The following is a 16,846-nucleotide window of genomic DNA, read 5'->3' on the forward strand; positions in this document are numbered from 1 at the left end:
TCGGGTACCCATCTATCCCGGGCTAAAGTGACCTCGAGATAGGGTCACCCCGAAGATCACCTCGTTACTAGATCACAACAAGAACACTTAGATGCCAAGGCACTTCGACATTCAGTTCAGTTCGGGACTTAAAGGTGTCAGCTCGGGGATACCGACGTGCCATTGTGAGGTTCCTGAAAATCCCTTCGACGGTTCCCGAACTTCACGGGATCACGCCGCGTAACAGCCAGTGTTATCTCCCCCGGCCGATTCGGGCGGACACGATAAACCTTATCAGTTAGCAACACTATCTCCCATTATCGTGGAAACGGATCTCACCATGAGGAGGATTCCGGAACTACTTCGCGAAACCCGCGAGGACTCCATTATATAAAGGCTCCACCCCCCAGGGGTGCAAGGTATGTGTGATATCCGGCTCTCAAGCTCTCTCATTTTCAAAGCAATTTCAGCTCGCTATTAGCCTACTAACTTAAGCATCAGAGCGACCTCACCGGGTTAGCATCCCGGGGTTCTCTGATATGCTTGCAAGTTCAGCCTGCCGTCCGTCTAGAAGCCAAGTCACCTCCAGCTGGGAGCAGCCAGATCGCGCTAAATCAATTGGTGCCATCTATGGGAATCGCTACTAGAAGCCTCTTTCCACCAAAAATCTCAAACTCATAATCAATGGCATCCTCTAGCAACGCCAGACAGAACGGTGAAATGAACGTCTCCGGGGGGCAACCTCAGATCCCAACTGTATGCATCGGTTAGTTCACCAACGCTGACTATGCCTCAAGCAACTGTGCCCGTGAATGCCCCACTTCTTCCTGTAGTGGGTGCGACTTTTTCTGAACCAACTATGGTTCCCCCTGGAGTCGGACAGAATCAGCTCGACGACCTGGTACACTGCATGCGTGCTATTCAAGCCGAAATGCATCAGGTCCAGCAATTTCAGCATTACCAGCAGCAGGTTTTGCACCACATTTACCAGCAGCAATTCCCACCGCTGCAACATAATCAACAACCGGTTCCACCTCGGCATCCGGCGGCACACTAGAACAAGTCTTTCCATCAGAATAATCGCCCTCCTCGTCGGGGAGAGACTTCCCAGATCCAGAATCCTCTCAAGAGCTAGGTCTCATCCCGCGGTAGGAGGGAAAGGCAAGTTACTCCTCCCGCCTCGCCGCAAGTGAACAGGTCGAGAGACACTCAGCCCGCCAGAGCTACTTCACCTCGGCCCTCACAACTTGAAGGTTCGCTTGTAGGGTACCGGTCCGGGGTTCTGGCCGCGGACTCCAGACGAGGCCCCTCTGTTCACAGCAGCCAGCGTCAGCAGTCCAAGCCACTCCATGCTAGGACATTTCTCGACAACACGGAGGTCAGCAACACTAATGCGGAGCCAGTCAAGAAGCAGCAAAGGCGGTGTCCTAAGGCACGTCGAGCAGTAGCTCCAAGCCAGCTCACCAGACCTAGTCAGCCCGAGCAACCTAAAGGTAAAGAGGAGGCGAGCTCGGAAGCCACGAAGACCGCTCCCCTCCTCTCCGTGTCATCTCCTTTGTCCTCTGAGCTCCTGGCGACCCTGATGCCGAAGGACTTCAAAGTACCTCCACTGGATAAGTATGACGGGTCATTCGACCCAAATCATCATGTAGACTCCTTCCAGTCCCAGATGCACCTAGCTGGGGCTGATGAATCTTGCATGTGCGTTGCCTTCTCTACGACCTTCAAAGGAGTAGCTTGCACATGGTACAGAAACCTCGCGCCCGGGATGATCAAGAGTTGGGCGCAGTTCGTGCAGATGTTCACCTCGCACTTCATCTCTACGACCTTCCAATGTCGCGGGTTGCACCTCAGTAGCAGGGAAAGCCTAGGTTTGCAAACTGGAACGTGAGGAGCAAAATCCACTGAAGCAACCTAGGCTCAAAGATCCAATATTCTTTATGGAGGATGATGCGCACAGGGTTCAATATCCCCATGATGATGCCTTAGTCATAAAGATGAGGATCAACGACTTCGAGGTGAAGTGTGACCTAGTCGATTCAGGCAGTTCAGCGGAAATCCTGTTCAAGGACGCATTCGACAAGCTCCAGCTCTAGGAAGGCGATCTCAAGCCAACAGATACACCCTCGGTGGACTTCAGTGGAGAAGAGGTCAGACCACTAGGTCGAGTCTCAGTACTCGTAGAGGTCGGCATGTGGCCCAACATCACGAGGTTCGAGCATACATTCCCGGTGGTCGTGACTCCCTCCCCGTACAATGCCATAGTAGGTTGACCTATTACCCCCGCACTTTGCGTAGCGGTTTCCACCAACTACCTGGCCATGAAGTTCCCTACGGACTACGGAGTAGGGATAGTGCGAGGGCGACCAGCCCGTTCTAGTGGGTAGAACTTCCACACCCAAAAAGTAATGCAAGGGGCCTAGGTCCTTAACAGCAAACTGAGAACCCAACAAATGAATGAGATTAAAGACAGCCTTGGAATCAAATCCCGTGACAATAATATCGTCGACATAGATGAGAACAAAAAGAGAGGATGACCCACCATGTTTCAAGAAGAGAGAAGTATCGGACTGAGAAGCATTAAACCTACAAGAGAGCAAGAAGTTGGTAAGTTTATGATACCATGCTCGAGGCGCTTGTTTGAGCCCGTAAAGCGATTTATGCAGTAAGCACACATGATGAGGATGGTGGGGGTCCTTGAATCCCAGTGATTGGGACATATACACAGTTTCAGCAAGGTACCCATGAAGGAATGCATTTTGAACATCCAATTGTTGGAGTGACCAGCCCATGGAAATAGCAAGGTCCAAAATGACATAGATAGTAGTGGGCTTAATAACAAGGCTAAAAGTATCTGTGCAACCAATGCCAACCTGTTGAGTAAAACCTCGAACAACAAGTCATGCCTTGTGACGTTCAATTGTTCCATTAGGATAATGCTTCAGCTTGAAAACCCACTTACAACTAATGGGCTCAACATTGGGTGGCTTAGGAACAAGGGTCCATGTCCCATTTTTTACCAAGGCATTAAACTTAGAATCCATGGCGGCCCACCATTTAGGATCACTATGGGCCTGATGAAAAGAGTTTAGTTAACAATACTCAGTGGACAGAGGATGCTTTGTGACAGAGAAGGTCTTTGGTTTCCATATGCCATTTTTAGATCGTGTAACCATAGGGTTGTTGTTTTGAGGTACAACGGATGGAGCTGAGGGCCCAATTAGGGGAGGGGTTGTATACAACGACTCATTAGATACATGTGGAGAAGTTGTAGACATCGGTTCAGCAGATATGTGGGGAACTGTAATTGCAGGAGCAATAGAAGGCGATACTGAATTTGGTTCAGGTGAGGATGATGAGAAACCAAATACCCAAACTGAGAACTGTTAGTTGAACTAGGCTGAGGGTGGGCCGTTGTATGTAACCATTGCTTAGGTACCACAAGGGGTGGCCCAAGTGAGTGAGAGCAATCAGTTGAAGCAGCAGTAGAGGAAGATAGAGAACACATCGAGTAACAATCTTCATTAAAAACCACATCATGGAAAATGTATATGTGGCCTGAGGCAACATCAAGGCATTTGTATCCATTGTAACCATCCGGATAGCCAAGAAAAACACAACTTCGGGACTGAAACTCAAGTTTATGTTTGTTGTAGGGCTGAAGTATAGGAAAACATTGGCACCCAAAGATATGTAGTAAATTGTAGTTGGGCTTCTTGGCAAACAATCTTTCAAACAGGTTCACATAACCAAGCACTGTAGAAGGCGATTGATTAGGTGCACCGCTGTGTGGAAAGCATCATACCAGTAATGAAGAGAAATAGAGGAACGAGCAAGCAGGGCTAATCCTGTCTCCACAATGTGACGATGGCTTCTCTCGGCAAAGCCATTTTGTTATTGAGTGTATGGGCATGAAACCCGATGTAATATGCCATGGCTAGCAAGAACACCATTAAACTTGACAAATTAAAGGCCCCCATCTATCCGGAGAATTTTGATTTTTTGTTCAAGTAAATTTTCAACCATAGATTTGAACTGAAGAAACATTGCAAGTGCATCAGATTTACGAAACAATGGATATATCCATGTAAAACGAGTAAAACCATCCACAAAAATAATGTAAAACTGATAACCATTAACAGATCTAATTGGGGAGGGGCCCCACAAATCTGAATAAATAATGTATAATGGAGCATTAACAACTAAATCACAAGGAACAAATAGAAGGCGCTGTCCCTTGCCTTGCTGACATGGTGTACAGAAGGTAGGTTTATGATGAGAAGAAAGAGGTAATTGATAATCTGCTAACACATGTTGCAAGACCATCATTCAATGTTTTGCACATTGAATAATAATGAACTTGTCAAAAGTTTGCTTAAATCCTCATTTGAAATTGGAACCAGGAATGTGTTGTGCAATTGGACAAATATGGCCGTACATCGGAAACATCTTTTGTACTTTATATCACTGATATTTTGGACATGAGACTGGATAAACATGGCTAGCAATGTATTGTGCTCAGAAGATCTAGACTCATTTTTAAGGCAAATACTCAGTCGATTGAATCTTTTAAGTGTTTGACCCTATGAATGTGTTACAAGCCAGATATTCCATTTCTTTTTGTTTATTATTTTTTTTATTTTTAGCTTGTAATTCTAATAACACTTATTTTATTTGTTATGATAAATCTATAATTTATGACTAATTTTCCCGCAATATTTCTTTAACTTTTAGCTTTTATTTATTTTTATCTGTTTTTGTTTTATGTCTAATTTATGATATCATTACCATTGATCTGTCACCCAGATAGAAAAGTGGTTCCATTTCTAAATTGTTTTTAATCATTGAATAAAATATGAATTAGATGGAAGTTGATCTCTTCTACGAAGACCCTCTGCAACTATAACTAATATTTCTAGCGGGAGTTTAATCAGAAGATGGACTGGACTAGGGCCAAAGTTGTTGTCTCTACAAAATTAAAGGAGGAGCTTGCCATTCTACCATATATACATAAATAAGAGAATTTGAAATTAGATGCTTGTGACAATGAGATTTGATGAGGGTGGATTTGGCCCTCCAATGACATTATGATACATGGCATCTTGGAACAGCTAGTTGACATATAGACACCACCTAAGCAATGATTTGGAGTCCCAGATCGTGGTTTCTCTTCGCCCAAATCAAGCGACTTGCCATCACCGCCAACCTGGCGACCTCGACCACAACTCAGGTCGGCTAGAGGCATCTCGTCTAGGGCCAACTTGCAGCACCTCGTCACGGACCGAAGTGACCTTGACACAAGGAGCGACCTACCTCGAGGGCGTGCCGGTTTGATTGAGGTCCAGGTGGTGACCTGCGAGACGTGCTCGCCGACAAATTCGGCATGCATATCCCGACACTCCCATGATTCTTAAAAGTTGGCCCACGTACCGAACGTTCTGGAGGGTGGTCAACGTGCATGATGTTTACCTCCAATGATTTCGGACCGGTTAGGCACGATCTCCCGGAAATCTCGGATGCGGTGCGTGAGGCTCACACTGAACAATGCCTATATAACGCACCAACCCCAAAGACCTAGGGGGAGAAAAAAAGAGAGGTATGCGGGATTACTCTACTCTCTAGCACTCAAACTCTTAAGCATTCAGCTCACATTTACACTATACTTAAAGACTTAAGCATTAGAGCGACCTCGCCTGTTTAGCTACCCCGAGTTCTCTGATATATTATTTTGTAGATCAATCCAACTCACCGTCCACCTGGAATCCGGATCGCCCTCCAGCTAAGAGTAGTCAGATCGTGCACCATCAAGATTATAAATTATAGGTTAGAATTATATTTTTTTTCTCTTCAAACCTGTTTTTTCAACATGCCGTGTTGTCTACCAGCAGCAATTCGTTTACAAAGCAACACATTTACTGATGAATGCTTGAAAAAATGATGAATCTCTTTATTATAGGTATCCATCTTTCCTTTCTGCAAATTGCAAAATCTTTATCAGCAACATATTCAGACCATTGTTTTAAAAACTGACCCAGACGATATCAACGTAGCATGTTCCTATATATTTTCTGCATTTTTTTCCTATACCATTCAACCTTTGGTATGTGTTCAATTACGAGTGACGAAATTCCTTGCAAGTAAAAACTCTGTTGCGAATCCAGTCCCACATTCCTACATTGGGAACATTTTCCTATAAATTTAACAAATTTGTATGGAAGATATTTCCAATATGCAAGTAGATGCTATGTGAGCACAGTATATAAATACCCATGTATTCTTGTTAGTCAATAAAACTCCTCACCTCCTTGAATTTTGATGAATTTTCATTGAATAACACAAATTATTGATGTATAACTGAACCATGTGCAAAATATGTATCTAATTCAATTTTGCACTGGAACATACTAGGAGTTCAAGCCAGAGATAGGCCAGGTTTAATCTCAACCCTAAGAATTGGACCTAAGACCTGAGCCCAAGGTCAAATCCAATTTGACAATCCAGGCCCTTCCCTCTGCATTTGAGTTCAACTTCTTATACATGTATCTGACAATATAATCTAGATATTGACTGGGCCCAATTTAAAACCAGACGTAGCTAAGCCCTGAACCTAGGCCCGGTACACAGGCCTTTGGGCTTTGTGCTCAAGCTGCGCTAACTGGGCCACAAACTGTGTGCCATCCCTCATGCCACAAGGATGGCGAAAAAATCAAAGAAAAAAAATTAATTCGGCAACTAGACAAGTTGCTGTATCAGGTATGGGATTAACAATTCAGTAACTCTAGTTTGACGCTTCTAGGTAGGGGTGTCAACGGTATTTGATAATCTGATTTTGAATTCGATATTCGATATAATCAAATAGAAATCGGATAATTCAAATATATAATCGGTTGAATTTGGAAATTCTATTCTTACCGAATAATTAATCGGATTCGAATTCGTATATAACCTGATTTGATTCGATAAATATCCAAATTCGACCGATTATTTAATTCTTGTATACAATATATAAAATATTTTATATAATCTATATATTTATACACTTTATAACAATAAAATATTTATTTTTAGATTTACTAATTATCTAAAATAATTAATTAATCAAATTCAAATTGAATCTAATCGAATATTCGAATATTTAATCAGTATCTGTCATATATCGAATTGAATTTGGATATCAGACTTTCTAATCGGATTCGAATTTAGATATTGCCTGATCCGATTCGAATTCGATCCGTTTACACCCATACTTCCAGGACCTAACAAAGAAAAATGAAATATTAAGTAGAGAAGAAAATACTCTGCATCATGGAGAACTTCTGACATACCAATTTAAAACCAGCGAAATGCCTTGAAGTAGGATCATCCCAGACAAGTAGTAGCACCCTTGTTCCTTCCTCCGATTTCGTCTTGAGAAGCTCTCCCAGTGTTAGTCTACAGCCTGATGTAAAACCATTCTCTCGGACTAGTCTGATTTTGTGGTTCACCGCCCAGCCCGCTATGTAAACTAGCCTCCGAGCTCCACAAATCGCCTCAAAGATGTCTTCCCAACATTTTCCATGCTCGTAGTGCAACCCATGGTCGAGCTTCACCTCCGGAAGGTGGCCGTCGGGAACATGGGCATCTTGATAAAGCTTGACAATTCCACCCTTCCTGAGAGGGAAGTATGCACCTTGGACCCCTGAGCCTGAGCCATCCGATTCCGGACTAGACCGCACTCCGCGACTGTAAATTCCCAATCTCTCTATTGAGGTGTACTGAATCGAAATGCTGAGTACAGCCCCAGTCGGTTCTCTTTCTGAATTGTAGAGCGGAAAAGATCCCTCGATCTTCACTCCTGAAACAATCTGCGCTGCAGGAATTGTGACGGCCCCCACACGCTGGGCGCTAATGAGGTCGTTGTTCTCAACAACAAATCCAACTTCTCCGGCGTAATGGGCAACAGGGACACTAAAATACTGATTCCAAAGAGGATCCCAGTCGTCTCTAATCACACGACTCCTTCCGATGGCGGCCTTGGATTTCTTCTTTGCCTTTGCGTCGACCTTAGATAGCCAAATTGAGACAAAATGCTCGCTTAAATGAGGCATGTGCTTGTGAAACTCGCTCGCCATTTTGCTCCGTAATTTCTTGCCAAGTGATTCACTTGAGTCATGGATATGCAAGTGTTTTCGAAGCTTGTGAGATACTTCCTTATGAACCTTATCGATTAGCTTCCTGTGCAGGTGACGACTATGGGGAAGGTTTCTGGCTTTATCGATCCAGATATCTAGATTCCCATGCAACAACAGTTTCTCTGGAGACGGCCAGTCCTCAAAAGGTAGCGGTTCGTTGTAGCCTACGTCGTCGCCGTTGTCGAGGAAAGAGGAAGCAAAGCTTGAGTCTGAGAGATTACTTGGAGACTCGGACGACAAAGACATCTTAGTCAAGTTTTCGGTGACCTCGATAATGGCATAACCCAACAAAGAAGGAAAACAGAAGGGGGAAGGCGACGAAAGAGCAGAGGGAACTCGGATTTCCTCGCTCTGACGGAGAACTATGTTATCGACTTAACTACTTGCTCAGAAGGGCAACAGAGTGACGGAGTGACCCCAAAATAAATGGAAACGAGAGATAAGAAATGCATGACTGTTTGGCAAAACAGCCCTGAATTGTACCAGTTGACTTCTCAGTCAAGTCGTTGGTCAATGACTTGCAGGCAGCCGTCGTATGACCGCCGGCTAGATAGGGAAGGATCTACGAACTTGAGGGTTGTTTTCCTGTGCCTTGACATGGCTTTCTCCGCTTGAAGAAGAAGCCCTGTGTGAGGAGCAGATCCCAATTCACACGCATCCCCCTTTGAATTCATGCAAAGCTAAATGGACGTCCGTTAGCTCTAAATGTCTCCTGAAGAATTATTGGGGCACTTCTCGTCACAACTCACAACAAATTGTCTTCACTCAGAATTTTGGGAAGAAATTCATAAAATGTCGAGGAAGAGGATATGGCAATACAATCTCAGTGAAAAAACTGCACATTACTAAACAAAGTTGGTTATAAAATATCTTCCATTATTACAGCCCACAAAAATGAACCATCTTCAAAATTGCTCAGCCTCATAGACAAAGGTAGGGAAAGGAAGATACAAGGTTTGTAAACGTTTCCCTGCAATGTTTTCCTAGAAACCAAACACAGCCTATGTGGTAATGTTTTCCAGGATCTTCTCAAATGTTCCCTTTATTTCCCCTCCCACATCAGGAAAAGCAGTGTAACCATCAAGACGCTTCACATTTCCCTCCATATCTACTTTGATGGGGTACTTGAGAAGGTGTCCCTTCATATCCCCAACCTCATCAGATGCTGCAGCATATTGTTTCCAATTTTGTTCCCCCAGTGCCCTGACCCTCTTTGTACATTCAAGGCTCTCTGGGTGTCCAAAACACTCCTCAAGAGTTCCCATGTGCTCTGCCCAGAGTGACATCCTGTAACCATGAACCTACACAGACAACACCCAGACACCAAACTAATTAGTTATTCATTGATCACTTCTTTAACTAATTCTCTCTGGTAAGATAACATGATCAGTACTTCAGTAGTAGTGCTTCTTAATTAATTAGCACACACAGAACAGAACCACACCTGCCCTCGTGGACCAGATGGCTTTCTTGTCCATGTATGCTGAGGCTGGTAGGCACCAATAGCGATCTCAGTATCTCTGTTGCCAGCCATGGATCGCTGGTTGATATTTGCAGAGCCCAATATCACATATTCATCATCCACTATCATCCCTTTAGAATGAACATAGATCATAAAGCGTCCAGTACTCTTCCCAGTACGTTTCTGTGTTAACATCAGAATTAGTTAGTGCATTAATTTCAGTTTTGAGAGGAAGAAAATAACAGCATATCTTGTAATTCACTTGCAATGGATCAACCAGTATCAGTTTCGAGAAATTTGAAACTCAAGGAGAAGAAAAAGAACTACTTGAGGGGTGTCTTCCTCCCACTTAGCAGGTTTTCCATGGCATGAAGCAGAGCCATTCTGGTCTATTTCTTCCCGATTTCCGAGGCAAAAGAAGTTCAAATAGTCTTCGGGCACATACATCTTCTCAAGTCCAGATTCTTCCAAAGCCTTGTAAACCATCTTGTACATCATTTTCATTGTTTTGTGCTGTAGAATTTCATATTGCGTATCAGTACTGTCTCAAACATTCAATATGAAGTTAATTTGGGTTTGGATTGCACCTGCCAATAGAGAATTGCTTGCACAGTTTTTCCTGTCGGAATACCTTCTGGCCACATGGGAATAATTATATACACAGAAAACCTCTCATTCTTTTTTATCTTGTTCACAATTTTCAGTGCAATTTCCATTGGTATCAAATTGTTTGCTCCTGCACCCACATAACACATTTGCCTATAACTAAGACACAAGGGAAATGTAAATAACCTTCTTTTTTTTCGCTTCAAGTAAATAACCAAAATATTAATTGATCAGGAAGTTTTCAGCTCCACAACTTCCATTTTTTAAATGTTCTCTAAGGTTGTGTTTGGTTTGAAAGAAAAGGAAAAGGAAGGGAAACCTCTTCCTTAATTGACTTAATTTCCCTTCCTTAGCTTATAGGAGTTCAATATCTAGTTTCAGTTCTTCATCTAAAGCTTATTGTGTGCACCTGTGTTTTGCTTTGAAGACCAATTATATGATGATCCAAGAAAGTACTGGTTCTCAATATAAATGAAGTGTTGGGCGGCTCTGATAGCTTTTACATATGCAGAATGTATGCTCATGTCAATCACTACATCTTTCCCATAGACTAGGTTCTGTCATAGTACAAAAGAACTGGTGGTTAATTACTGAATTACCAAACAAAACAAAGGAAGTTAAAAATTTGGGTTGAAAGGGATAAACAAATCGATCGTTAATGTTCTCTCACCTTTTTTGCGACTTCCGTTGGATCAGTAGGAAAATCTTTTACAGAATTTGAATCAATTGAGCGAAGAACCTACAATTGTTTATAAGAGAAGAACAAATTAAATTATCAATATATAAATATATAGGTATTATTTCCATCATAATTATATATGAAAGAATCAAACAAGCAATGCAAACAACTAATGTCGTCGTTAATTTAAGTGAAATTTCGTAATTACCTGCACATGCCAAGCCTCTGGATCATTCTCACTCAACCAAGGAGCATTAAGCATCCCAAGTATCTCAGGTATATTGTCTATCTTAAGCAAACTTTCAGTGTAGTGATACTTGGAACCAAGTTTTATTAATTTGTCAATTCCATGCAGTTCTGAAGCTTTTTTCCAACGCTCTTCAAAGTTAATGAGAACATCATATGCTGCTGGACCATCAACCTTACAATGTAGATCATGCCAGGGTTGTCGTGGACAGTGAACAGGAGGAGCCTACTTAGGGTTAGGGAACATATAACCAATAATTAAGTCATTACCAATGCACGTTATTGTTTAATCTTTCTGACTTGGTTATCATTAGCAAAGAACATAAAAGGACAGATAAGACTTGAGTTTCTTCAATGGTGTTGTTATTCTTTCGATTTCACCATGGAATTTTAATGACAATGCATGCCTAGCTTGTATCTTCTATATCCTAATCTTCCTTTGTTAATTAATTAATTGACCATATAATGTATTTCGCTAAGTTTATATTAATTTTCTAACTCAACTGCTAACAGATCATTTTTCTCACTACCTCAACTCTTAATTCTTTGTGTACCTACCTCTATATCTGTGTGAAGGATAGATGATCCCAGCTAAGGGTGTCAATGGACCGGATTTTGGATAGGACCCCATCCAGTTCAAAATCAATTTGGATGGATTGGATTGACCAACAAGATATATTGGATTGGACCTGGTCTGTCTGTAATAAATTTATATTGAGTTGGGTTGGACTAAGCCAATATCTGGTCCATTGATCTAAAATAGGAACATAGGTGTCAATGGACCAGGTTTGAGTTGAAACCAATCTAAATCAAAACGAATTTGAATAGATTAGGCAGTCCAGACATTGAATTGGACTGATCCAAAATGGTCCAAAATATTTATTGGATTGGATTGGACCTGGTCAATTTATAATGAACTTACATTGGACTGGATCGGATTGGCCCAAATCCAGTCCGGTTGACACTCTTAATCCCAGCACCCTCTAGTGAACGACCAATGAACAATTGCAGACAGATAGGGAGGCCCATGACTCCCACTTCTCAACTGCTTCTATTAAAATCAGGCCGTTTGTCAAGAGGGTTGCCTAGAGGTTGAGATTTGCATCCTTCAATTATAAAAGGCATATAATTGATCTAAATTCTTGGTTATATGAACAATATCTTCTTCCATTTTTTTACTATGTTAATCCTATTCTTAAAAGAATTTTGGTTCTGTTTGATTCATATTCAGAATTGGAATCAAAATTCCTCAGAATCAAAATTGGAATTTTAATAGTCTATCCCATAAACTGTTTAGTTCAAATGGGAATCAGATGGATTGAAATCTCATTCCCAAGAATGGGGAGGGAATGGCCTTCCCTCAAATAGAGGAATGTCATTACACGAGGAACGGAAATAGGATTCCCAAACAGTTAGAATCAGAATGGGCCAATTCCAGACCCTTATTTCCACAAACCAAATGAGCCCTTAGAAGTACAAAGGTTAAAAATTACCTTGAAATTGGGGTTGTAAAAGTCATCTTTATGCACTGTTTGTTGCGTGGCAAATAAAGGATGGATTGGCGAGTCATATCGGCCTTGGCATAAATCCAGTCCTCCAATAAAAGCAGTTATTTTTCTCATATTGTTGCCAGCATCTGAATCCACAACTACAATCTTCTGGTGATGCGTATAGATTAAAGCAGCCTCCTAAAATTGAGAAAGTTGAAAATATTCCAATTGTAACAAGTCGAAATAATTTCTAGATATGTATGTATGTATGCATGCATATTGTAATCTAAAATTACCAAAAATCAGCAAAAATTTTTATCTAAAATGTACTAGTCAGGACCCGTCTTTCTTAAGAGAAATTGAAGTAGGAACTTAATTATGACGTTTCCAATTGGTCCAAACCGATCCAATTGCATGCATATATATTATCTATATGCATGTATATTTGTGCTATATATATATATAATTTATTTGGACTCATCTTAATTTGATCCATATATAGGGTCAAATCCACATCTAAGCTTATTAGGTATGGGGGACACGGGAGTTATGGGGAAAAAGCATATAACTTGTCAGCTGTGCTAGACTAGAGTGATCAGAACCCATCATTCAATGTTTTGCACATTGAAGAATAATGTGTTGTGTGGCTGGGTAAACATGGCCGCACATCGATTGAGAACATCTCTTATACTTTATATCATCGATATTTTTAATATGTGACTGGATAAATATGACCAGTAATATATTGTGCTCAGCAGATATAGATTCATTTTTAAGGCAAATATTCAATCGATTGAATCATTTAACTGTATGACCCTATCAATGTGTTACAAGTCAGGCATTCATTTTCTTTTCGTTTGTATTTTTAGCTAATAATTCTCATTTTAACACTTATTTTTATTTGTTATGATAAATCTGTAATATCAGAGATATGACTAATTTTTCTGTAATATTTCTTTAATTTTTAGATTTTATTTATTTTTATCTGTTTTTGTTTTATGTCTAATTTATGATATTATTGATTGATCCATTTAGCCCAGATGATAAGACCATTGATCTGCTACCAGATAGAAAAGTGATTCCATTTCTACTGCTGGTTTTAATCATTGAATAAAATATAAATTAGCTAGATGAGAGTTGATCTCTTCTACGAGGACCCTAAACTACAATTATAGCTAATATTTCTGGCTGGAGTTTAATCAGAAGACGGACTGGACTAAGGCCAGAGTTAAGTACAATTGTTTTCTCTACAAAATTAAAGCAAGAGCTAGCCATTCTATCATACATACAGAAATAAGAGAATTTGGAATTAGATGTTTGTAACAGTGAGATTATACATTATAGATTAGATTTATATTTTTCTCTTCAAACCTGTTTTTTCAACATGCCGTGTTGTCTACCGGCAGCAATTCGTTTACCAAGCAACACATTTACTGATGAATGCTTGAAAAAATGATGAATCTCTTCATCATAGGTGTCCATCTTTCCTTTCTGCAAATTATAAAATCTTTATCAGCAAACATATTCAGACCATGGTTTTAAAAACTGAGTCAGACATCAATGTAGCATGTTATATACAATATATACAATATATAAAATATTTTATATAATTTATATATTTATATATTTTATATCAATAAAATATTTATTTTTATATTTATTAAGTATCTAAAATAATTAATTAATCCAATTCAAATCAAATCCAATTGAATATTAATTTTCAATATCTGTTAAATATCGGATTTTCTAATCTTATTCTATTGTCTGATCCTATTCGAATTCGATCCGTTTACCCCCTAACTTTTATGACTTAACAAAGAAAAAAATAATAATAAGTAGAAAAGAAAATACGCAGCATCATGGAGAATTTCTGACATACAAATTTAAAACCAGAGAATTGCCATGAAGTAGGATCATCCCAGACAAGTAGTAGCACCCTTACTCCTTCCTCCGATTTCGTCTTGAGAAGCTCTCCCAGTGTTAGTCTACAACCTGATGTAAAACCATTCTCTCGGACTAGTCTGATTTTGTGGTTCACCGCCCAGCCCGCTATGTAAACTAGCCTCCGAGCTCCACAAATCGCCTCACAGATGTCTTCCCAACATTTCCCATGCTCGTAGTGCAACCCATGGTCGAGCTTCACCTCCGGAAGGTGGCCGTCGGGAACATGGGCATCTTGATAAAGCTTGACAATTCCACCCTTCCTGAGAGGGAAGTATGCACCTTGGACCCCTGAGCCTGAGCCATCCGATTCCGGACTAGACCGCACTCCGCGACTGTAAATTCCCAATCTCTCTATTGGGGTGTACTGAATCGAAATGCTGAGTACAGCTCCAGTCGGTTCTCTTTCTGAATTGTAGAGCGGAAAAGTTCCCTCGATCTTCACTCCTGAAACAATATGCGCTGCAGGAATTGTGACGGCCCCCACACGCTGAGCGCTAATGAGGTCGTTGTTCTCAACAACAAATCCAACTTCTCCGGCGTAATGGGCAACAGGGACACTAAAATACTGATTCCAAAGAGGATCCCAGTCGTCTCTAATCACACGACTCCTTCCGATGGCGGCCTTGGATTTCTTCTTTGCCTTTGCGTCGACCTTAGATAGCCAAATTGAGACAAAATGCTCGCTTAAATGAGGCATGTGCTTGTGAAACTCGCTCGCCATTTTGCTCCGTAATTTCTTGCCAAGTGATTCACTTGAGTCATGGATATGCAAGTGTTTTCGAAGCTTGTGAGATACTTCCTTATGAACCTTATCGATTAGCTTCCTGTGCAGGTGACGACTATGGGGAAGGTTTCTGGCTTTATCGATCCAGATATCTAGATTCCCATGCAACAACAGTTTCTCTGGAGACGGCCAGTCCTCAAAAGGTAGAGGTTCGTTGTAGCCTACGTCGTCGCCGTTGTCGAGGAAAGAGGAAGCAAAGCTTGAGTCTGAGAGATTACTTGGAGACTCGGACGACAAAGACATCTTAGTCAAGTTTTCGGTGACCTCGATAATGCCATAACCCAACAAAGAAGGAAAACAGAAGGGGGAAGGCGACGAAAGAGCAGAGGGAACTCGGATTTCCTCGCCCTGACGGAGAACTATGTTATCGACTTAACTACTTTCTCCGACGGGTAACTGAGTGACGGAGTGACCCCAAATAAATGTAAACGAGAGATATGACAGTTTGGACAAAACAGCCCTGCCCTGACTTGTACCTGTTGACTTCTCTGTCAAGTTGTTGGTCAGTGATTTGGAATCTTTGTATGAAATCCAGATCTCCTATCCTACCATGCTACCCACATCCCCATGATTGATAACATACAGATACATCAGATGTTCTCAATGTACGGCTGTGATGATGTGTAGATAGGGTTGTTATGGGAAGGAATCTGAACTGCTTTGTCTGGTGCTACTCGAAGGGTGCAAATTGGAATCCGATCCATTTTTTATTTATTTTTTATTTTTTTCGTTTTAATAATTTGATAAATTTTAAAGAAATCAAATCAAATTAGATCAGACTTAGATAATTGGCATTCTTAATGAATTCCACATGTTCTACACTTTCATTAGGCTATAACAGATGTATTAACATTAATTAACATTAAAGAATTTCAACTGGGTTCTGGGTTGTATTCAAGCCATTCAAAATTTAACCAATTTTCAACCCAAGTTGCAGTTGCACCCTTATTAGTTACTTACAGGGGAGCTCCCATCTTCTACCCACAAATTATTATTAAAATTTCAAGTTTCAAGAAATATTAAAACTACCAATTGAAATTAAAAAAAAAAACTTCTGAATGGAGGGTGCATGAGAGAATCGAAACAAGGGTGCAAGTCGGGTACCTGATTTGGAGAGGTTGCACTCCCATCTTTCACTGGGTCCGTAGAAACTTTAACAATGGAATTGAGACTGGATTTGGTTGGTACATCAAACTAAGCACACTAAATGAGTATTTGATAAATATTTTGACAACTGTCAAAAGTGGGTCTTAATCTTTTTTAAAACTGGGGATGGTATTATAAAGGACAGGTGTCAAAAAAATTTTTAAATGCTTATTAAACGTGTTTACAACTTTGTGTCTACCTCATCCAGACCACAATTTTCCACCCCGAGCCCATACAAGTTGCATCCCTACTCTACAACAAAGATTTATATTAGCCACCTCAGCAGAGTTCACATCTCTGCCCCCACAATGTCCCACAGTACATCCCTGTATCATCGAC

At 40.9% G+C, this 16,846-nt stretch overlaps 1 protein-coding gene across 2 annotated transcripts; it reads right to left on the reverse strand.

Annotated features, from left to right (window-relative positions):
* Window positions 1-8,960: 8,960 nt before the first annotated feature.
* Window positions 8,961-16,411, reverse strand: LOC104613359 (phospholipase D beta 1-like). Of its 2 annotated transcripts, none has more exons than XM_010281136.3 (10): window positions 14,513-16,411; window positions 14,005-14,124; window positions 12,637-12,831; window positions 11,106-11,369; window positions 10,889-10,957; window positions 10,628-10,775; window positions 10,200-10,348; window positions 9,940-10,125; window positions 9,595-9,795; window positions 8,961-9,451 (listed from the first exon to the last, which is right to left on the reverse strand). In XM_010281136.3, the coding sequence occupies exons 1-10, from the start codon at window positions 15,602-15,604 to the stop codon at window positions 9,152-9,154; spliced, it is 2,724 nt and encodes a 907-aa protein (XP_010279438.2). In that variant the 5' UTR covers window positions 15,605-16,411; the 3' UTR covers window positions 8,961-9,151. The 2 variants fall into 2 exon arrangements, with proteins under 2 accessions (XP_010279438.2, XP_088759987.1); XM_088903861.1 differs by having other exon boundaries at window positions 14,576-15,749.
* Window positions 16,412-16,846: the final 435 nt, after the last annotated feature.

This window comes from Nelumbo nucifera, chromosome 4 (assembly GCF_055504915.1).
Source record: "Nelumbo nucifera cultivar China Antique chromosome 4, China Antique-T2T, whole genome shotgun sequence".
Classification (NCBI taxonomy): domain Eukaryota; kingdom Viridiplantae; phylum Streptophyta; class Magnoliopsida; order Proteales; family Nelumbonaceae; genus Nelumbo; species Nelumbo nucifera.